Raw genomic sequence first — 23,528 nt, 5'->3', positions numbered from 1 at the left:
CATTGACCTCAGTTTTGCTAGGGCTCCTTGATGCCATACTCAGTCAAATGCTACCTTGATGTCAAGGGCAGTCACTCTCACCTCACCAGTTCAGCTCTTTTGTCCATGTTTGAAACAAGGCTGTAATGAGGTCAGGAGCTGAGTGGCCCTGGCGGAACCCAAACTGAGCTTCACTGAGCAGGTTATTGCTAAGCAAGTGCCGCTTGATGGCACTGTTGATCACACCTTCCATCACTTTACTGATGATTGAGAGTAGGCTGATGGGGCGGTAATTGACCGGGTTGGACTTGTCCTGCTTTTTGTGTACAGGAGATACCTGGGCAATTTTCCACATTGCAGGGTAGATGTCAGTGTTGTAGCTGTACTGGAACAGCTTGGCTAGGGGTGCAGCAAGTTCTGGAGCACAAGTTTTCAGTACTATTACCAGAATATTGTCAGGGCCCATAGCCTTTGCAATATCCAGTGCCTTCAGTCGTTTCTTGATATCACACGGAGTGAATCGAATTGGCTGAAGTCTGGCATCGGTGATGCTGGGGACCTCAGGAGGAGGCAGAGATGAATAATCAGCCCAGCACTTCTGGCTGAAGATTGTTGCAAATGCTTCAATCTTATCTTTCGCACTGATGTGCTGGGCTCCCCCATCATTGAGGATGGAGATATTTGTGGAGCCACCTCCTCCAGTTTGTTGTTTAATTGTCCACCACCATTCACGGCTGGATGTGGCAGGACTGCAGAGCTTAAATCTAATCTGTTGGTTATGGGATTGCTTAGCTCGGTCTATCACATGCTGCTTACACAGTTTGACACCTCATTTTGAGGTATGCCTGATGCTGCTCCTGGCATGCCCTCCTGCACTCTTCATTGAACCAGGGTTGATCTCCTGGCTTGATGGTAATGGTAGAGTGGGGGATATGGCAGGCCATGAGGTTACAGATTGTGATTGAGTACAATTCTGCTGCTGCTGATGGTCCACAGCGCCTCATGGATGCCCAGTGTTGCATTGCTAGATCTGTTCGAAATCTATCCCATTTAGCACGGTGGTAGTGCCACAGAACACGAAGGAGGGTATCCTCAACGTGAAGGCGGGCCTTAGTCTCCACAATGACTGTGCAATGGTCACTCCTACCAATGCTATTGTGGACAGATGCATCTGCAACAGGCAGATAGGTGAGGACGAGGTCAAGTATGTTTTTCCCTCTGGTTGGTTTCCTCATCACCTGCCGCATACCCAGTCTAGCAGCTATGTCCTTTAGGACCCAGCCAGCTCAGTCAGTTGTGGTGCTACTGAGCCACTCTTGGTGATGGACATTGAAGCCCCCCACCCAGAGTACATTCTGTGCCCTTGCCACCCTCAGTGCTTCCTCCAAGTGCTGTTCAACATGGAGAAGTACTGACTCATCAGTTGAGGGAGGGCGGTAGGTGGTAATCAGCAGGAGATTTCCTTGTCCATGTTTGACCTGATGCCTTGAGACTTCATGGGGTCCGGAGTCGATATTGAGGACTCCCCAGGCCTCTCCCTCCCGACTGTATACCACTGTGCCACTAACTTTCCAGGGTCTATCCTGCCGGTGGGACAGGACATACCCAGGGATGGTGACGGCAGTGTCTGGGACATTGTCTGTAACGTATGATTCTGTGAGCATGACTATGTCAGGCTGTTGCTTGACTAGTCTGTGGGACAGCTCTCCCAACTTTGGCACAAGCCCCCAGATGTTAGTAAGGAGGACTTTGCAGGGTCGACAGGGCTGGGTTTGCTGTCGTCATTTCCGGTATCTAGATCAATGCCGGGTGGTCCATCTGGTTTCATTCTTTTTTATTGGCTTCGTAGCAGTTAGATACAACTGAGTGGCTTGCTAGGCCATTTCAAAGGGCATGTAAGAGTCAACCACATTGCTGTGGGTCTGGAGTCACATGTAGGCCAGACCAGGTAAGGATGGCCGATTTCCTTCCCTAAAAGGACATTAGTGAACCAGATGGGTTTTTACAACAACCAACAATAGTTTCATGGCCATCATTAGACTAGCTTTTAATTCCAGATTTATTAATTAAATTCAAATTCCACCTTCTGCTGTGGTGGGATTTGAATCAGTGTCCCCAGAACAATACCCTGGGTTTCTGGGTTACTAGTCCAGTGACAATATACTTGGGTCTTCACAGTAGCAACACTTGAAAAAAATGTGTAAAATTTTTCTGTCCACTATTTTAAATGGTTTTAAAATAGTAAACACAAGAACTTGAATCAAACTGGTTAAAATTTTATACCCTAATAATGCACAATGCAATTGCATTCAAATTTCTATTAATGCGTTATACTCTCCCTAAAGCCCACAATTCATCTGAAATGGGGCAAGCAGGTTCAAGTGAGAGGCAATCTTAAAAAAATGAACCCATAATTTTAAATTTGGGCTGCTTGGTGAAAACTACTCTTCTTCCTGAATGTAATTTTAAATACAGGTTTAATAATTTGTTAACAGTTTTGTTTAAGAGCTGTCTGAGTACACGGAAATAATTCTACTGGCTATTTCAGAGTGCTCTTGTATAAATATTGGTGAATAAATACTTAACATGAACCTACAGCTTTTTAAACGTAGTTTGCTTAAATTTGGCACCTCAATAATGATTTGCAACCATTTTATCTAGTTATGATTAGACGTTCATAATGATCTTATAATTGCTTATATGGACCAGCTAAATCATTTTGGGTATAAATGATTATATAAATGTTTTCAATGTTTAATTTGGACAGTTAGAGAAAATAGTACAATCTGTATATCTGTGACATGATGTACTTGACTGCCCTCCCATTAGGTTCAAATTTCCTTCAAAAACACTAAAACACCGTTCTGCTGCGTCAATACTCCTAAACACGTCTTAGAGTAACAAATTTTTCATGTTTTAAAATTGGAAACTTTCTTTAACTAGTTCTTATATGGAAAAGATGTTGACATAAAATGCATTATTTTTTTGCAACCATGATAAAACAGAAGACAAATAATTGTTCTGAAAGCAATTGTTATATCTTTAAAAACAAAATATCTATTTCCTCCAACTGCTTGTCCAGTATCAGCTGTTGTGGTTTTAATCGACTAGAAAACACTGAAGCCGAAATCTAGCACATAATTTATGCTCGAGTGACCACAGGAACTTGCATCCTCCCCCACACAGTTCAAGGTTGCAAGCAATGAATTGTTTGTGCACTTACAATATGGTTACCCAGATATATACATAGCTATGCACGTGTCCAGATGTGTGTATATTTCTCATGTACCATAAAGAAATTACCTTTCCTGAATATTTTCCGAGTATTACAAGTGATTAAATATTTTGTCAGTGGGAGAGAGAGATGTACAGAATCTAACTCTTTTGCAGAATCAACTAAACTAATCCAATTCCAATAAATGTGGGTCAGAATTAATTAACCCATTTTGTTTAGTGGTGTGGGGCAGGAACGGATGCTCAGAATGGTTATTTAGGTCTTCTAGTCAGCCTATCCTTTTGAATTTAAAGCATGGAAGGGAAGCCAAGCAAGTTGATGTTTTTGATCACTAAATTTGAAACCACTGCAAAAAAGAAAATATAACAAAGTTGAAAGCCAGTTTGGTAATGGCTGAGGCAGATCACAAAAGGCGCATGAATAATTGCAGTTAGAGGGTCATTTATGGAGAACAAAATAAAGCAGGGCATAAAAACAGGAATCTAGCCCAAATTTACCTGCTTCCCACCCAGCGAGTTAGGTTAAAATTACCCCACAGATTTCTCTCCCTGGCCCTGATGTTCTCCTCTCTTGGAGATGTTTTATTTGGTGTAGCTCTATGGGTGGTTTTACCCTCTGGTAAATCAACAAAGATGATTATTCAAGTGCAATTATTGACCATGAATATGGTCAAGTTATTTGACCACATAGGGATTCAAAGCCAAGCCCAATTCTATCCTTGTATGGTTCAGCTACTGGCTCTGCAAAATCACTAGCCCTAGTAGTTTAAGTTACACTTTGGAGGAACATCAGTTGATACAATTTTATCCCCCACAGAACAGCTTCATATATCCACTAGAGCACAAGACCACCAGAAGGTTCCCACAGATAACATTGCTCTGTAGACCAACGCAGAAAAGCCCATGCTAGTTTTCTCCCACTTAATTTCCTGCCTTAAATAGAAGTCAAATCTTCCTCCCGTTCTGGACTGGTTTCTTACTCTTACGAGTATAAAGAGAATGGCAATTTCAGGGATCAATGTCCCCACATGCAAAGGATGCCAGTAAAATGTCTAATCCAATTCTGGGGCTGGTGTTTTTTCTGAGGCATCTATGGCAGCTGCTTAAAACAGGCAATGCACGTTCCATCAACATAGAATGAATGATCCATCTTGGCCCCCTTCTGAGGGCCCAGCATCAAAGCTCTGCATATCCCGTTGTGAATGATGGATAATTAAACCAACTGGAGGAGACTCCACAAATATCCCCATCCTCAATAATGGGGAACTCCGGCACATCTGTACAAAAGACAAGGATGAAATATTTGCAACCATCTTCAGCCAGAAGTGCCAAGTGGATGATCCATCTTGACCTCCTCCAGGAGATCCTCAGCATCACAGATACCAGTCTTCAGTCAATTTGATTCATTCCACGTGATATCAAGAAAAGGCTGAAGGCACTGGATATAGCTCAGGCTATGGGTCCTGAAGATTTTCTGCTCCAGACCTACCCACACCCCTAGCCAAGTTGTTCTAGTACAGCTACAACACTGGTACCTACCCGACAATGTGGAAAATTGCCCAGGTATGTCCTGTCCACAAGAAGCAGGAGAAATCCAATCTGGCCAATTACTGCTCCATCAATCTACTCTCAGTCATCAGCAAAGTGATGGAAAATGGAACGTTTTGTTGACACTATCAAGCGGCACTTACTCAGCAATAACCTGCTCACTGATGTTCAGCTTGGGTTCCACCAGGGTCACTCTGCATCAGATCTCGGTCAGAATTTTACTTTGTGGTGCTGGCCAGTGGGGTTACCACTGACCAGAAACTTTAACTGGACCAGCCATATAAGTACTGTAAACATTCACTCCACCACTGGCACACTGTGGCAGCAGTGTGTACTATCTACAAGATGCATTGTAGCAACTCACCAAGGCTCCTTCCAAACCCGCGACCACTACCACCTGAAGAACAAGGACAATAGATGCATGGGAACACCACCACCTGCAAGGTCCCCTCCAAGCCACATTCTGACTTTGGAACTATATAGTCATTCCTTCAGCGTCTCTGGGTCAAATCCTGGAACTCCATCCCCAAGGTGGACTGCAGCGGTTCAGGAAGTCGCTCACCATCACCTTCTCGAGGGCAATAAATGCTGGCCCTGGCAGCAATACTCAGATCCCATGAATGAATAAAATAACTGTTTAAGTGAGGGGCCCCAATAATTGTTTTAGGCCTTTTCTGCTAAATTTGATATTGTCGAGGGGAGGAGGAACCTGGCCTGCTCTGCTCAGGATCCCTAAGCAGTTGCTCAGCAACTGCCACCAAGAGTAAGGTTTAACAATCAGTGCTATGGAGTCAGGAGGAGCAGGAGTGCTTGCCTGATTCCATGATATCAGGACCAGTATCCCCTCCCCCATCCCTGTGCTGCTCCCCCACTCCCTCCAGGACTTACGTTTGGGGTGCTGACTCAGCTAATGGCCCGATAGTCATTTCTTCAAACAGGCAAGCTGCCTCTGTAGGCAAAGCAAGCACCAACAGCTCATCCAATTAATACTAAATGAGGCCCAAGGCTTAATTTTGGGCTGGCCTTGGGCCTCCCAATATGGGTGCACATTGTGGTCACATTGCCACCTGTGCACGTGAAACCGGGTGCTAGCGAATTTATATCAGTGTGTCTAATTTCCAAATACAAGACAAGCAAACATCTTGAACAACTATCAAACTTTACACCAAACATGGCTGCTTGCCTGGGAATAGAATTTCTACAGTGCAAGCTGCTTAGCAACCATTAGGAAAGAAATTGGATAGTGCCAGCAAACTGGGCACAGGAAACAATCCAGAATCCAGAAATTCAATTGAAATTGGGCCACCAGCCTTATTTAAAATTAAGGAATATTCAAGGACCACTAGATAGGCCACATGTAGACCTATTTATCCTGAATGCAGCAGGCCCAGCGCTGGCTTTGTTTAGGGCAATCCAATTTCAGGAAGGACCCATAAAACAGATGTAAATTTCTATTTGTATATGCCTTCATCAATATGGTGGAGAGGGCACCTCCACAGAATGTGTGCACACCATACTGGATGCTTTGGCACCCGTTTTACAGGTGCAGCACCCCGTTTTACAGGTGCAGCACCCGTGAATATTTAGGCCATTAACGCCATCAAGATTTTTTTTCATTGTAAATTTGAGGTTGAGATTTTCTGCAGTACAAAGTACTCTATAAAAAGGTAAATTCACGGACCCCAAACTTCCAGGAATTATACAGCAACTGAAAGGAAACATTACAGCTAGGAGCAATTTTTCAAATTCAGTTGCTGATAAATTGCAGAAACATACATAAAATGTTCATCTGAAATTCATCTTGCTGAGAAGAACTCTTAATTGTGCTCAGGACATTCATTATGTAACACTGCACTTGTTACATGGAGCTCTTCCATTGCCAGAAGGGGAATGAGTTTAAGTTTTTAAATGAGACTACATTGGACATTTCATTTACGCAAAATGAAGCGTCTCTCCTTTTGAGCAAAATGAACTGTTCAACTCAAGTGCACATTGCTATGTTAGTGACTGCAAGCATATGGGAACTGAAGGAGGGAAATTGAAAAGTGACCTTATTTGATTTTCTTTGTTCACAAGGAAATATAGGGCTGGGTCAGGCCCCGACATCAGGGATTAAATGCGGGCCCCGACCCTGCACCGTGTCAGGATTAGTCATCCGACAACAATTTTTGCAGGATTGGCCAATTAACGGCCAGAGGGTGTGCTGGCTGTCCAATAAAGGATAGTGGGCAAGCTCCTGAGGCTGGAGGGCCAATAAGAGGCCCTCCAGCAATGACACATTGGCAGCCCCATAGGCAGAGGTGGGGCTACTAGATGGAGGCAACCTCTGAAGGCCAGGTTAATAAATTTTAAATTGAAAAAAAGGCCACAGCTGTCTGGCCCTGATTGTGGACAGGCAACCCCTCCAGTGAACGGCCAGTGGCTAGGAGGAGAGGGGGGGGGGTGGAGAAAAGAGAAAGAGGGAGAGGAGAGGGGAGGCGTGGTGGTCCTTAGCAGGATGAAGCACGGTTCCCCCCCCCCAATCCCACTGGGAGACGGCCTTGTTTAACTGGCTGTGTTTTGGCTGCAGCATGGAATCCACCTGCTAACTGGAAAATTGGAACTGTGCTGGCAAAAATGGCATGCTGGTTTGGCAGCAGGAATTCTGGACTTGCCCACCTCAAGTTCCTCCCTCATCAGGCCTCAAAAATTCAGGCCATTCTCTCTTAAAATCAGCTTTTAACCCAAGGACGTTCACTGGACGACTGGATTACAAATTTAAAGGACTGCCCTCTTTACTAATTCACTAAGTAACAATAAAATGATTACTAAGGCACAAGTGGTAGCATGAAAGGTTTCAACAGAAAAGGGAACCAAATGCAAAATTATTTCAGGGAACACTTGTTCTCTCTCTCAGGATCTTTGCTCAGTTTGTTGCTTTGAAAGTTAAAGCAAACACACATCATTCTATACATGATTGTAAACAGAGGACTTGGCTCTGAAGTTGAAGGTTAATTTTAAAATAAAGTAGATGGGAGAAAATAGATGAGCAAGATTGGTAGAAAATCAGTAACTGGCATTTGTTCCAATTTTATTGGTACTCCAGTGTTTTATGAAGTTACCCACACATGAAAAAGCTCATTTAGGACTTGTTAAATAGGGCAATTAGAACAAACTTATAAAGATTTCTTTAGGATGGGTTAAATATGAAGTTTATGCTCCTTACCTTTAGTCACACCTGGGTGTTGCTTTTCTTTTAAAAAAAGAACAAAGCAAGGCAATATAGTGAAGTTTAAACAGGAAAAGAGGGAAGTGCAAAGTGAAAAAAGGAGAAATAGAGATGGCACAACATCTTGTAAATCCGTTTTAATAAGCTACCGTAACCCAACTCCCCAGTAACCCATTTTGCTAAGTTTTATACACAAAGTTTCATGGGTTATACACCATTTTAGATACTTGAAAATCATGTTCTAACAGGTGGGTTCTGACTAGCTTTCATCAGCATAAATGAATTTGGACTTCACCTAAATTTTGAAAATGAACTGGTCATACATCCACCATTTAGATTTGAACTTGATTTTTTTTCTACAAGGACAATTGCTAAAAGCAGTTAATTATACATCTTAGGTTGCATTTTAAGTTCGGAAGCCCCTTTTTGTTGAGACATTTTTTTCATTGGTGTAGCAAGTTTCAAAAATGAATAGCTTGGAACAGTTAAAACAAGATGGGCTAGAATATGAATGAAAGCTTAGAGATAATAAGAGATTAGAGAGACAATCATGGAATGAGCCTTGGCTCACTGGTAACCTTCTGACTCAGGCAGAAATGCTATGAGTTTGAGTCCAATCTAGACAGTCCTGGCAAGTGATAGAGAGTTCCAATCTCTGATCACTGAGTGGATATCCAATGGGGATACTCAAAAGCAGAGTGGCAAGCCCCATAATTGCTTCTAGATGGTTCTCCTGGTAGGGAGTTGCAAGTTAGGCCAACAATGTGTCCACATAAAATAAAATTGTTGTGGAAATGGCTCAGAGCACAATCTGCTGGATGTAAAGCAGTGGAAGAAGTGGGTTGCCTTATGTGCTGCTGGGCATAGGTGGGGGGGGGGGGGGGGGGGGGGGGGGAGGGAAAGACAGATGAGCCAAGAGTAATCTCATAAGTAACAAGACTGGAGTGATGGATTTTGCCAGCATTATTGTCAACTTGGGAGGTGGAGAGAGCGCAAACATGTTACCAATGATATTTAGTGCTTTTAGATCTGTTACTTAAAGCAGAACAGAGCTAGGGTCAGGTTCCACATATACACTGATAACACCCAGCTTGACCTCTCTTGACCTCTCCACTGCCTCCATGCAGTCAGAGTGCTTGTCTGACATTCAGTCCTGGATAAGTTGCAATTTCCTCCAGTTAAACCAAAGCCCTCAGTCTTTGGCCCTCGCAACAAACTCTGTACCCTTGCCACCGATTCGTTCCCCTTCCACAGCCACTGTCTCAGATAGAAATAGACTTTAACCTCAGCATCCTATATTATCCAGAGCTAAGCTTCTAATCCCATATCTTCTCCATTCTTAAGACTGCCGACTTTCATCTCCAACATTGCCATCCACTGTCCATTTGCTGCAGAATTCCTCATCCATACTTTTGTTGCCTCCAGACTCGGCTATTCCTATGGTTTCCTGGCTGGCCTCCCATTCCTTTGCCTCACCATTCCTCCACTTGAAAGGAATTGATAGAGGAAACAGCTTCTCTCTATTTACCCTGGTAGAAGAGTTCAGAACAAGGGGGCTAACCTTAAAATTAGAGTTAGGTGGTTCAGGGGCAATGTCAGAAAACACTTCACACAAAAGGGTAATTCTCTCCCCAAAAAGGTGTTGAGGCTAGGTACATTGAAAATTTAAAAGCCGAGTTTGATAGATTTTTTGTTAGGCAAGGGTATGAAGGGTGACAGAACGAAGGTGGGTAGATGGAGTTAAGACACAGATGAACCATGATGTAATCGATCCAATTAAGTGTGGCTCACCACCACCTTCTCAAGGGCAATTGAGGATGGGCAATAAATGCTGGTCTTGCCAGCAACACATCATGAAAGAATTTTTTTAAAAAGGTGGAACAGGCTCAAGAGGCTGAATGGCCTATACCTGTTCCTATGGTGACTTCTGCTATTTAGACTAAAAACTTGAGATCCCGTCAACTTCAAGGAGAGAGTGCGCGTGATGGGAACACAGGCACTTCAAAAGGAGTGGCGGGAGAGAGCAGCAGGCAGTTCAAAAGTTATCCAGTCTAGGCCAGAGTAGACCATTGGTTGGCGAGTTATTGTTTATCTCTCAAAACTCAGGTAATTTTACGAATAATGTTTTATTTACTAATACTAGTAATGCTTAATAGATTGGCTGGTGAATATTTCCTATTAAATAATTAATTATCTATTTAAAGCACAATCAGGATGGCCGGGCAGGTGATGTGTTGCAGATGCAACATGCGGGGGATGGTGGACGCCAGTGTGATCCATAGCAAACAAGCCTGCAGTAAGTGTCTGCGGCTCGAGGAGCTTCAGTTCAGTGTCAATGAGTTGGAGGCTGAGCTGCAGACATTGCGATGTGTCAGGGAGGGGGAAAGTTACCTGGACACTTTGTTCCAGGAGGCAGTCACACCCCATAGGATAGGGTTGTCTGATTTGGTCAGTGGTCAGGTACAGGAGGATGTGACTGCGTGTGAGAGAGGTAAGGGAATCGAGAGGTCAGAAGTGGAAGGGGCTCAGCCCTTGCAATTATCCAACAAGTTTGGAGGTTCTGTCAGCTTGTATTGATTAGAGCAAGGGCTGCAGGATGGATGAGCAAACTGACCGTGGCACCATGGTACAGGAAGCCATTCAAGTGGGAGGAGTAAATAGAAATGCAGTGGTAGTAGTGGACAGTATAATTAGGAGGATAGATACAATTCTCTGCAGCTAAGAGTGAGAGAGTGTAGAAAGCTGTGTTGCCTGCCTGGCGCCAGGGTTTGGGATATGCGCTTGGGGCTAGAGAGGAACTTGCAGTGGGAGGGAGAGGATCCAGTTGTCGTGGTCCACATGGGTACCAATGACATAGGACTAGGAAAGAGGTTCTGCATAGGGAGTATGAGCTGCTAGACACTAAATTTAAAAAGCAGAATCTCAAAAGGTAATAATCTCTGGGTTATTACCTGAGCCACAAGCAAATTGGCATAGGGTAAATAAGATTAGACGGTTAAATGCGTGGCTCAAGATTGGTGTGAGAAATGGGTTTAGATTCATGGGGCATTGGAACCAATACTGGGGAAAGTGGGAGCTCTACCGTTGGAATGGTCAACACCTGAACCATGCGGGGACCAGTGTTCTGCCGAGTCGTATAACTAGGGCAGTATAAAGCCTGGCTCAGGTATAAAATTAAAACCCCACCCAGGCCCAAGTCCATTAACTTTTTAAATGCCCAACCCAGCAATAACAAACATATTAATGAAACAGAAAAAAAATCGTAGATTAAAACAAAAACAATACGAAACAAAAAACAGTAGTGTAGCCCAACCTGACTCGAGCCCAAATGCTGGACGCAGAATACAGACCCACCACATGTAGTCGGGTTCGGGTCGGGTAGCTCGGCTTTCGGGCAGTAGAGGGGGCCTTAAACTGAATAGTGGTGGTGAGGGATCAAGTGAGAGAAGATGTGATAATTTAGAAAGAAAGAGAGAGAGGAGAAGGCAAGAGACCAAGATAGCAATAAGGATACTAATAATCAGGGTGTGACAGGAGGGGACTGTGCACACAAACTCAAGACTGAGCTAACAGATAAGATTAGAGTTTGTGAACTCAGTGGGGGGAGGGTTCAGGAAAGGTGAGATTTAGAAATCCAAAGAGAAAGGCCAAGGTATTGGAATAGTATGGCATTGTGGGTAAAGACAAGCAGAATGGGACAGGAAGGGACAGAGAGTTTAACAGAAATTGTACATTAGCACATAAGGTCATTGAAGGGAACAGAAACAAAAAAAAAAAATGAAATTAAAAAAGGTTCTAGATATCTGAATGTGCAAAGCATCTGCAATAAGACAGATGAACCAGTGGCACAAATAGAGGTGCATGATTTAGATCAAATCGCCATCACAGAGACATGGTTACATGGTGATCAAGGCTGGGAAATAAATATTCCAGGGTACACAATATTTCAGAAAGACAGTCGGAAGAGCAAAGGAGGAGGGGTTGCACTGATGGTAAAGGATGACATAAGGGCATTAGTGAGAAAGGATCTGGCCTCAGAAGATCATGAAGGAGAATCAGTATGGGTGGAAATAAAAGGAATAGCAAGAATCAGAAAACACTGGTGGGAGTAGTTTATAGCCCCCCTAACAGTAGTTATACCGTCAGACAAAGCATTAAACAAGAGATCATTGGAGCTTGTAACAAAGGCAATGTAATAATTGTGGGGGACCTTAATCTTCATATAGACCGGGACAATGAAATTGGCAAGAGTGATCTAGATGATGAGTTTGTAGAATGTTTTTGGGACAGTTTCTTGGAGCAATACGTCATAGAGCCAACTAGGGATAAAGCCGAGATCTGGTATTGTGTAACGAAGCAGGGTTAATAAGCAATGTAAAGATCCACTGGGAAACAGTGATCATAAACTTCCATGTTAAGTTTGAAAGTGACATGCTCCAATCACAAACAAGAATCTTAAACTTAAAGTCAATTACGTAGGTATGATGGGAGAACTGGATAAGGTGAATTGGGTAAATAGACTAAAAAGGTACGGTGGTAAATGAACAGCGGGAAACATTTAAAGAAATAATTCAAAATGTTCAACAAAAATACATTCCATTGGAAAACAAAAGCTCATCCAGAAAGAACCAGAAAGTTAAGGAAAGCATTAGATTAAAAGAGGCTTAAAATGTTGCAAAAAATAAAAAAAAGTAGCAAGTCTGAAGATTTAGAAACCAGCAAAGGGCCACCAAAAAGTTGATAAGGAAAAAAAACAGAAAGAGAGTAAACTAGCCAGTAACATAAAAACAGATTGTAAGAGCTTTTACAGGTATATCAAAAGGAAGAGAATAGCTGAAGTAAACATTGGTCCCTTAGAAGCAGAGACAGGAGAAATTATCATGGGGAATGAGAAAATGGCAGAAGCAATGAACAAATACTTTGTGGCAGTCTTCACAGTGGAAGACATAAGTTCCATACCAGAAATAAACAGTAACCTAGAGGTTAAAAAGAGTGAGGAAATTCATGTCAGCAGAGAAAAAGTATTGGAGAAACTGAAGGGACTAAAATCGGACAAATCTTCAGGACCACACCCTAGGGTTCTAAAAGAGATAGCTGCAGATATAGTGGATGCACTAGCTATGATTTTCCAAGATTCCTTAGATTCGGGAACGGTCCCATCAGATTGGAAGTTGGCAAATGTTACACTGCTTTCAAGAAAGGAGGGAGAGCAAAAACAGGGAACTACAGGCCAGTTATCCTACCAGCCATGGGAAAATGCTGGAATCTATTACTAAGGAAGTCTTAATGCACTTAGAAAATCACAGTATGATTAGAGCAAGTCAACATGGTTTTAGTAAAGGGAAATCCTGTTTGACAAATGTATTAGTTTTTTTGAGGATGAAACTAGTAGAGTAGATAAAGGGGAACCAGTAGATGTAGTATTCTTGGATTTCCAAAAGGCCACACAAAAGGTTAATTGGCAAGGTAAAGGTGCATGGAGTTGGGGGTAATATATTAGCATGGATAGAGGATTTGTTAACAGGACAGGAAGTATAAAATGCTAGTTAGGCCACAGCTGGAGTACTGTGTACAGTTCTGGGTGCCACACTATGGGAAGGATGTGATTGCACTGGAGAGGGTGCAGAGGAGATTCATCAGGATGTTGCCTGGGCTGGAGCATTTCAGCTACGAAGAGAGACTGGAAAGGCTAGGGTTGTTCCCCTTAGAGCAGAGAAGGCGGAGGGGGAACCTGAATGAGGTATACAAAATTGAGGGACATTGATATGTTAGATAGGAAGGAATTTTTTCCCTTAGCAGAGTGGTCAATAACCAGGGGGCATAGATTTAACGTAAGGGGCAGGAGGTTTAGAGGGGATTTGAGGAAACAAAGTTTCACCCAGAGGGTGGTTGGAATCGAGAACACACTGCCTGAAGGGGTGGTAGAGGCAGGAACCATCAACATTTGAGTATTTAGACGAGCACTTGAAATGCCATAGCATACAAGGTTACGGGCCAAGTGCTGGAAAATGGGATGAGAATAGTTAGGTGCTTGATGGCTGGCACAGACACGATGGGCCGAAGGGCCTATTTCCGTGCGGTATAATTCTATGGCAATGAGTTGGTATAAATGGGGAATTTTCAAGTTGGCAGGCAGTAAAAATAGTGGAGTGCCACAAGTATCAGTGTTGGGCCTCAGCTATTTCCAATCTATATTAATGACTTAGATGAAGAGACAGAGAATAGAGTAATGTATCTAAGTTTGCTAATGATACAAAGGTAGGTAAAAAGGTAAGCTGTGGGGAGGACACAGGTTGCCAAGAGATATAGACAGGTTAAGTGAGTGGGAAACAAGATGGAAGGTGGAGTATAATGTAGGGAAGTGTGAAGTTATTCACTTGGTCGTAAGAATAGAAAAGCAGAATTTTTTTTTTTAAAGTTTGCAACTGGTAAGTGTCGATGTTCAAAGAGTCTTGGGTGTACAAGGAACACAAAGTTAATATGCAGGTACAACAAGCAATAAGGCGGCAAATGGCATGTTGGCCTTTATTGCAAGGGGATTGCAGTACAGGAATAAAGAATTCTTGTTACAATTGTACAGGGTATTGATGAGATCACAACTGGAATATTGTGCAGTTTGGTTCCAACATTCAAAAAAGGATATACTTGCATTGGGGGCAGTGCAGTGGAGGTTCACTAGATTGGTCCCAGGGATGAGGGGGTTGTCCTATGATGAAAGACTAAGTAAATTGGGCCTGTATTCTCTGGAGTTAAGAAGAATGAGGTGATCTCATTGAAACAGAAAATTCTAAAGGGGCTGGATAGGGTAGACAGATTATTTCCGCTGGTCAGGGAATCTAAATTGCGGGGTCACAATCTCAAGATAAGGGACCAATCATTTAGGACCGAGATGAGCAGAAATTACTTCACTTAAAAGGTTTGTGAATCTTCAGAATTCTCTACCCCAAAGGGTTGTGGATGTTCCATCGTTGAATACATTTAGTGCTGGGATACATAGATTTTTGGTCTCTCAGGGGCTCAAGGGATATGGCAAGCAGGCAGGAAAGTGGAATTGAATCCCAAGATCAACCACGATTGTTTTGAATAGCCAGCATGCTTGATGGGCCATATGGTCTAATCCTGCTCCTATTTCTTCTTGTGTAACTCTCTTCTCGATGAAGACCATCCTTAAAATTCACGTCTTTGACCAAGGTTTTAGTCACACGTCTTAATATCGCCTTCTTTGGTTCAGTGTAAATTTTTAGCTGATTCCGCTATTATGAAGTTCCTAGGGATGCTTGTCTATGTTAAAGGTGCTACAGTGTGTTACACATTGGAAAAACACATAGCTAAACTTGTATTACATATAGCATAACACATCTTGGACATGATGCATGGCAGGGCAAACTCAACAGCCAGCAGGCTTTCTGCAGGAAATGGCTGTTTTAACTTTGTTCCCCACCCACCCATGACAAGCAATTTTAACTGCCAGGCGTTACTAATGTGCTACTGGCTTATTTCCTGCCTGTTTAAGTATGAGGAAAGGAGGGGTGGTGGGCTAAAATTTCCTCAAGGAGCCAAGAGGAGCACTCCTGCTCTTCATGGCCTCAAAGTAAAAAAAAAAAAATTAGGTGGGTCAGGTTAAAATCCCCATGATTCAAATTGCAATACATCTGGGAGAATGTATATGCTGAAGTTTATTGCAAGACAGCCACATCAGGAAACTCAGATGGTATAAGCGGTGAGATTAACTTGAATGGTTTGTCAACACTCACTTAGAACACACAGATGCAATTAATATTGTCAGAAATGTCTTCCTGTTCTCAATCAAATGACTGTAAATAGGATGATATCATACCAGGACACATACTGTTACTGTTCCATTTTACACAGGTTGCTGCTGTGATGCAGATTTTTATTCGATAAGAAATTACCTTAAATTTTGTGCAAGCTTTTTTTTTCCCTCTCTCTCAGGCACTGCTGAATTGTTTAAAATAAGTTGTGAACACTATTCATTTGGGATAATATACACAATTCACTTAATGGTGTGATGTGGAGCTTTCACACTGAGTTCATATTTATTGAGGCAGAATTCATTAAAATATGACTACCAAGTATAAATAGTGAGGTGATGGCAATGAAAATGTTTGTTCTCAAACATGTATTTAAACTGTGCATCTGCATATTATCCATTACTTATTTTTGTACCAGACATTGTAAGTACCTTCCATATAAATACTTTTGCAAAAAATGCATACCTTCTTTATTCAATGCATATCTGAGTTTAGGGGACCTACATCTTTATTGTAGTGCAGGATTATAGCTAGATGCAACATTGAAGTCCTCCCTTTGTGGCAGTGTTTTAGAGGAGTGGGACTTCACATGCACATTAAAGAGGCAGAAGCACCCTGAAGGCCTTTCAGAGGCTGAACTAGAGAGATTTTGGGTCAGAAATGGAGAAAGAGAAGGCCTCTAAATGGAGGAAGAGGGCCTTGTAAAACAATTTTGAAGCCTCCTTACTGTCACCTTGGATTGACTTCCAGCTTCCACAGAGGGTGATACAACGAACAATCCAGAATTAGTATGCATAAAGCATCTTTAAATGGGTAAAATGTCCCAAGGCCCTTCATAGGAGCATTATCAAACAAAAATTTGGCACAGAGTCACATAGAAAGATATTCGGGCAGATGACTGAAAGCTTGGTAAAGAGGTAGGTTTTAAAAGGACAGAGAAAGAGAGGTTTAGGGCTAGGATAGCTGGGGTCATGGTTGACAATGGTGGAGTAGTTAAAATTGAGGATGTGCATAAGACCAGAATTGGAGGAGCACAGATATCATAGAGGATTGTGCAGGGAAGGTCATGTCTTACCAACTTAATAGAATTCTTTGAGGAAGTGACAAAGTTGATTGATGAGGGAAGGGCTGTAGATGTCGTATACATGGACTTCAGTAAGGCGTTCGATAAGGTTCCCCATGGTAGGCTGATGGAGAAAGTGAAGGCGCATGGGGTCCAAGGTGAGCTAGCTAGATGGGTAAAGAACTGGCTGGGCAACAGGAGACAGAGAGTAGCAGTGGAAGGGAGTTTCTCAAAATGGAGACGCATGACCAGTGGTGTTCCACAGGGATCCGTGCTGGGACCACTGTTGTTTGTGATATATATATATATATATATATATATATAAATGATTTGGAGGAAAGTATAGGTGGTCTGATTAACAAGTTTGCAGATGACACTAAGATTGGTGGAGTAGCAGATAGTGAAGGGGACTGTCAGAGAATACAACAGAATATAGATAGACTGGAGAGTTGGGCAGAGAAATGGCAGATGGAGTTCAATCAGGGCAAATGCGAGGTGATGCATTTTGGAAGATCCAATTCAAGAGTGAACTATACAGTAAATGGAAAAGTCCTGGGAAAAATTGATGTACAGAGAGATTTGGGTGTTCAGGTCCATTGTTCCCTGAAGGTGGCAACGCAGGTCAATAGAGTGGTCAAGAAGGCAAACGGCATGCTTTCCTTCATCGGACGGGGTATTGAGTACAAGAGTTGGCAGGTCATGTTACAGTTGTATAGGACATTGGTTCAACCACATTTGGAATACTGCGTGCAGTTCTGGTCGCCACATTACCAAAAGGATGTAGATGCTTTGGAGAGGGTGCAGAGGAGGTTCACCAGGATGTTGCCTGGTATGGAGGGCGCTAGCTATGAAGAGAGGTTGAGTAGATTAGGATTATTTTCATTAGAAAGATGGAGGTTGAGGGGGGACCTGATTGAGGTGTACAAAAATCATGAGAGGTATAGACAGGTTGGATAGCAAGAAGCTTTTTCCCCCCCAGAGTGGGGGATTCAATTACAAGGGGTCACGAGTTCAAAGTGAAAGGGGAAAGGTTTAGGGAGGATATGCGCGGAAAGTTCTTTACGCAGAGGGTGGTGGGTGCCTGGAACGTGTTGCCAGCGGAGGTGGTAGACGCGGGCACGATAGCATCTTTTAAGATGTATCTAGACAGATACATGAATGGGCAGGGAGTAAAGAGATACAGACCCTTAGAAAATAGGCGTCATGTTTAGATAGAGGATCTGGATCGGCGCAGGCTTGGAGGGCCGAAGGGCCTGTTCCTGTGCTGTAATTTTCTTTGTTCTTTGTAGGAGATTACAGAGATAGGGAGGGGCTAGGCCCTGGGGGATTTGAAAACAACGATAGGCATTTTAAAACTGAGGTGTTGTTTAACCAAGAGCCAATGCAGATCAGTGAGCACAAGGGCAGTGGCTGAATGGGACTTGGTGTGACATGGAGTTTTGGATGAGCTCCAGGGTACAGTGTGGGGAGGTGGCCAGGAGGGCATTGAATAGTCAAGTCTAGAGGTGGAGTGTTTTGGCAGTAGATGAGCTAAGACAGAATTGAGCGACGTTCGAAGGTGGAAACAGGCAGTCTTAGTGATGTTCCCAGAAAGCAGCAGTAACTGGCATGGACAGGATACCAGGCCCTGCCCCACCTCATTGCTATTTACAACCAATGGACCCCAAACAGGTGGCCAGTGGTGTTACTAGTGAGGGTAGAGAAAATGGAGGTAGAAGTGGTGAGGAGATGACGGGCCTCATTACCCAATTTTTATACCATGATCTCACCCAGGATAACAAAGGAATTCAAACCAGTGATATCAAAGAGACAAGCTGGTCAGAATTTCTTGATACTACATGTTGAAATAAATCAGCAGGGCAGGAGACCATTCGGCAATTGGCAGAGTAGAGACGCAGGATAACTATCTTCATGTGATGTTTGCACACCGATAAGTTAAAAAATGCTAGTTACTCAAAAATTGCGAGGCAAATTTCAGAATGATCAAGTGAACAAGCCTGGTAGAAGTAGTGGATGAGAGTTGGGAGTGTGAACTAACAAGCAGCACTTACAGATAGGGACAGCCAGTACTGTGAAGTGGTTGTAACAAATATTTGTACATAGCCCTGAACACCTGCCTTGTAAATAACAATATCACCACTAATAATAGAAAACCAGTTGAACTCTAAAGATATTTCAAAACAAAAAAAAGAGAAAACACTCACTCTACCTTTGGCCATATACTCTGTAATGATGTATATGGGTTCCTCCTTTGTAACTACAGCATTGAGCCGCACCAGCTTATCGTGTTGAAGAGCCTTCATAAGATTAGCTTCCATGAGGAAGGCCTCCACTGACATAGTGCCTGGCTTCATCGTTTTCACTGCTACCTTGGTATGGTTATTGTACATAGCTGAAAAAGAAGTTAGATTTTTGTTCTATTAAACTCTCAATTTCATCTTTTAAGAATGTTAGGATTACTCAAATGATCAATGCATTATCACGTTCACAAAAAATTGTGGTGCAAAGATGCTGACACTTCTGATTTATGCTTGCATTTAGCATCTACTGAGTGATAACCTCGTATCAGTGCTTCACCGGGTCTTCATACCATACTAGTCCCACACACTTCCTGCACCTAGCAAAGGTAGTGACATCACCTCTGTAACTTGGCTGTTTGCCAGGAAATACATGCGAACAGTCAAGTTATCATGCATGCCACTCCAGTTTTCCTGCAGGGACACCCCTACTTTCTGGTTCATATTGTAGGCATATAAGGACCTATCATATTTTGTTTTGGAGAGACAAGGAGATAGACGACAATATTTTAAGCAATAAAATGCTACAAATATTGCTTGGGTAGCATTCTGTAAGATTTGTAAGTTTGGGCATAGCCAAGTTTTTTTTATTAAATTAGTTTACAAGCTCTCACCCTTCAGTTTCGGTCACACCTTACTAGTCTGTTAAGTTTCCAACTAACTGTGGCATTCTGCCTGGTCATAACCACATGATGTAAAGCAGTGAGGTCAGTCATCATCTTCAGTTCTGATAATACCCACATTTTTTGACCAAAGATAAACTAATACATCAGTACTGCATATTAAAAACAGGATTGTTACCTTATCATTCAAATTGTGACTGGAACTATTTCAAAATGAAGGTGGAAAATGCAGGGTTAAAGATAACTTTATTCAAGTGTATTGAGTTGACCTGACCCTACTTCATAATATAAATTCAAAAGGTGATGTTTTCTGATTGAAAAAAGGAAACTACCAATGTAACCATTTACATCATGAAGACATTGTTCAAGGATTTTAAAAGGTAACTGCAGATTGAATTCAGATTTATTTTAAATTACTATAAATATGGGAAATTCTGATAACTCAAACAGCAAAGCTTGAGGGGACATAGGATCAATCTTAATGGTGGAATTAAATTATACTTTACTGCCCTCCAAAGGCTATTTTATTCATAAAACAGCTTATATATATTAAAAGTGATTTTTATTTGTACTTTGTTTAGGTTTAAAGGTCATTTACATATGTGAAAGGCATTTTGGTTTTCTCCATTATGTCACGGGAGCCGTTCTTTACACTGTTCTCTGTTATATTAAACAATGATTAATTATCATTTCCCTTAAATAAAAAAAGCCAAAATGACTGCAGATGCTAGGAATCTAAAACAAAAATAGTAACTGCTGATAAAACTCAGATCAGTCAGAACTTGTGAAACTTTTCACCCAATCGCACGAGCTTGCTGACATTTTTAGTCCGGAGGCATTTTCTGAAATTACAAAAAGTGTAATTTTTTTTTTACACTAAAAGATGACACTGATACAGCTTCAGTCTCCCACAGCAGGAAGTTTGCCTTGGAGACCTACATTGCAATATATAGAAGGATCAGTCGTTGATTCATTCAGACTGGAAGTATGAGAGCTGCAGCATTAGGAGTCATTTCCAGACAATGGAGCATGGCTGTTCTTGCTATAAGAAGCTTGTTTATATTGATACTTAACATCAGAAGAAAATGATCGATCTTTGGTCTAAGGTACAACTGTAAACTCCAAAAACCCAAGTTGACATACAATCCAAGTAGTGTTATTAAGTCTCATACCAGTTAAGGGATCAAACTAATTCGTGCTGTATCGAAGTAATTTACATCTTTAACCTCTTATGGCAAGAAATAGTATGTATTAGACATGATTCAGCTGTAAAGCTTTCTTCCAATGGAAAGTTTGGAACTGATCTTTGTGCTTACACTTAGGATTCATTGATTAAGAGAGAGCAGCACTGAGTAGGGTCCTTTCCAAACCCATAGGCCCATGAAATGTTATGCTTCAGTTATACAGGGCATTGGTGAGACCAATTACCAGTCAATTACTCTGTCAACTGTCACAATATAGTTGCAGAATCTGACCAAAGGTGGTTCTTTGGAGGTTTCCAAAGTGTGTATCCCAACTCCACCACAATTTCACATACATACTAACAAAAAACAATTATATTAATGAACTGAGTATGGGCAACTTACTAATATGTAGTAGAAAGTATTAATTATTTTGTCTGGACTTAAGAATGAATTTGTATTGTCATGCAGGCCCCCACCTGACAAGAATGAGGCACATTAATTTCACCACATGGACATTAAATTTCAAATTGTTGCTGGGAAGAAGAGAAGGCCTGTTACAAGGGGTTGCAGCCCCCTGGCTGGAAAGACATTTTTGCATATTAACAGACAGTATTTGTAGACAAAAGGACCATTCCCTGACCTACCCAATACACAAAGCCAGAAGTGGTTATACTGGTCACGTGACTACCCTGCTGGCCTACTTGGGGAGTTTTAAATTGTAGAGACAGTTTTTGAACAGGCAGAAAGCTCTTTGCTCCTGGATAGAAAAGATCTCTTCCCCTCCTGTCTGCTCCTATCTCTTTCTCACAGAACTCCAAGACCAACTGAAGACACATGAACCCCAAGAGAGAAAAGTGTCCTACAGTGAACAAGATTTAAGAAGAATACTGGGCTCCAATGTAAAGCAAAATCAACCTACAAAAGGACTCTACAGTGAGCTTGAAGAACCGTAACAAGCTCTTCAGATACTGCCTCAAACCTTTCCACTTGATTTTTCTTCTGCTCTTTTCGGTCTCTATCTGCATGTGTGTATCGCATATGCATGCGAGCGTGGGTGCGTTGTGTATCCGTAGGCGTCAACTGAATTAGAGATTAAGTTTTAATAAAATTTCACTTTTCTTCTTAACCTAAGAAAGCCTGTTTGTGCTCATTTCTTTGCTTTATAATTGGAAAGCAGTGAACAAGGATTCACCAAGGGGCACTCAAAATACAGTGGTGTTTAAAATTAATCCGTTGCAGTAAGACCAGGTGAAGGCAGAGAGGGACCCCTAGACACCTTTTCCACCTATTTGTAACAGTATTTACAATCGTTTATTTCCTCCTTTGCCCCCAAAAAGCTCAACAGCCAATAAATTACTTTTGGAAGTTTCATCACTGATATATAGCAGGCAGTTTGTGCAAAGTAAAGTCCTACAAGCAGCAAATAAAATGAATAAGAATTTTTTTTTGGTAATGCTAAGGTAGGAGTGGTAGTCACGACACTAGGAAAACTCTCCTCTCTTTAAATTGTGACAGTGAATTTAGGAATTCAGTTTAATAGCTCATCTAAAGGATGGTACCACTAAAAATGCAGCACTTACTATTACACGGAGGTGTCTGCCTAAACTGTGCCTACAGTGAGGCTTGAGTCCAGAAATTTAACTCAGAGGAGTGTGCTATCACTGAGCCGACTGAAAATAGATTTTTAATACTACTTATGTTAATAGAATATGTGCATGTGTGAGTTACGAGTGTGTGTGTTGAAAATAAGGCTAATTATAGTCCTAGTTCTTTAGCCATAGCAACCACAAGTGTAGCTCTGTGCTAGAAGTGGAACCTTGCAAGATTACTCTTGAAGTATTGAAAATTAGGCAAATCCAACTTCAATCTTCAGATCCTGATTTGAATTCCAGGAAAACACACACCTTTATTTCCATTCATTCTGGTGGGTAGCGCCTGGCCTTGACTCAGCAACTCCTCCTAGAGTTTTTGAAGTGATCAAACACTCATGCTGTGGTGAAAATGCAGCTCTCTTGTGGCCCAACATATTGCAATTATACCAGAGTCACTAGAGGAACAATAATGGTCTTTGCCTTCAGCTTGCTGAATTTCACATTCTGTGATTCCTTTAACAATTAGTCACTCGTTTAAGATGTTTTAAAAATAAAATAATGAAACTTACCCAACCATACTTCTCCAAATTGCCCAGCTCCAAGTTTTTTATTTAGTTTGAGTGATTCTCTTGGAATTTCCCAGGCATCTTTCTCCCATGGTTTTTGGGGTTTTTCACTAATACAAGGCTTTGTAAGTTTCTGACACAATCCGTCCCCTTGTTCTGATAATTGAAAGAATTAAATATGTTAGCTCATCAGATAAGAGATTATGGGCATAGAACTCAATGAGGGTAAGCAAGAATGGTGTTTTCAGCAGTGACAGCTTGATCTTCATTTTGATAAGTGCAAAAAAAAAAACAGGTTATGCTTCCATATTTTATTCTTTGAGTTTTTATTTTGTCTCACTGATGATCTTTCATACAATCCCTGCTTTTGTCCTAAATAGTTTTGATTTAACACGTTACTTTCTTCTCTAACTGGAATATACGTCATTTCTTCACACTCAGCTTTCCCAGAGACCACACCCT

At 41.8% G+C, this 23,528-nt stretch overlaps 1 protein-coding gene across 4 annotated transcripts in view; it reads right to left on the bottom strand.

Moving 5' to 3' along the window:
- The window catches only part of hck (HCK proto-oncogene, Src family tyrosine kinase), a 107,081-nt gene that overhangs the window by 24,805 nt on the left and 58,748 nt on the right, over positions 1-23,528 (bottom strand). For all 4 annotated transcript variants that reach the window (XM_068048350.1, XM_068048348.1, XM_068048349.1 and 1 more), the window contains exons 8-9: positions 23,070-23,222; positions 19,014-19,196 (exon numbers count right to left, since the gene is read on the bottom strand). In XM_068048350.1, the coding sequence (XP_067904451.1) occupies positions 19,014-19,196; positions 23,070-23,222 (336 nt within the window). The remainder of the gene's footprint in view (positions 1-19,013; positions 19,197-23,069; positions 23,223-23,528) is intronic.

Source organism: Heterodontus francisci, chromosome 16, assembly GCF_036365525.1.
Source record: "Heterodontus francisci isolate sHetFra1 chromosome 16, sHetFra1.hap1, whole genome shotgun sequence".
Classification (NCBI taxonomy): domain Eukaryota; kingdom Metazoa; phylum Chordata; class Chondrichthyes; order Heterodontiformes; family Heterodontidae; genus Heterodontus; species Heterodontus francisci.
This window is presented reverse-complemented; position numbering and strand designations above follow the sequence as displayed.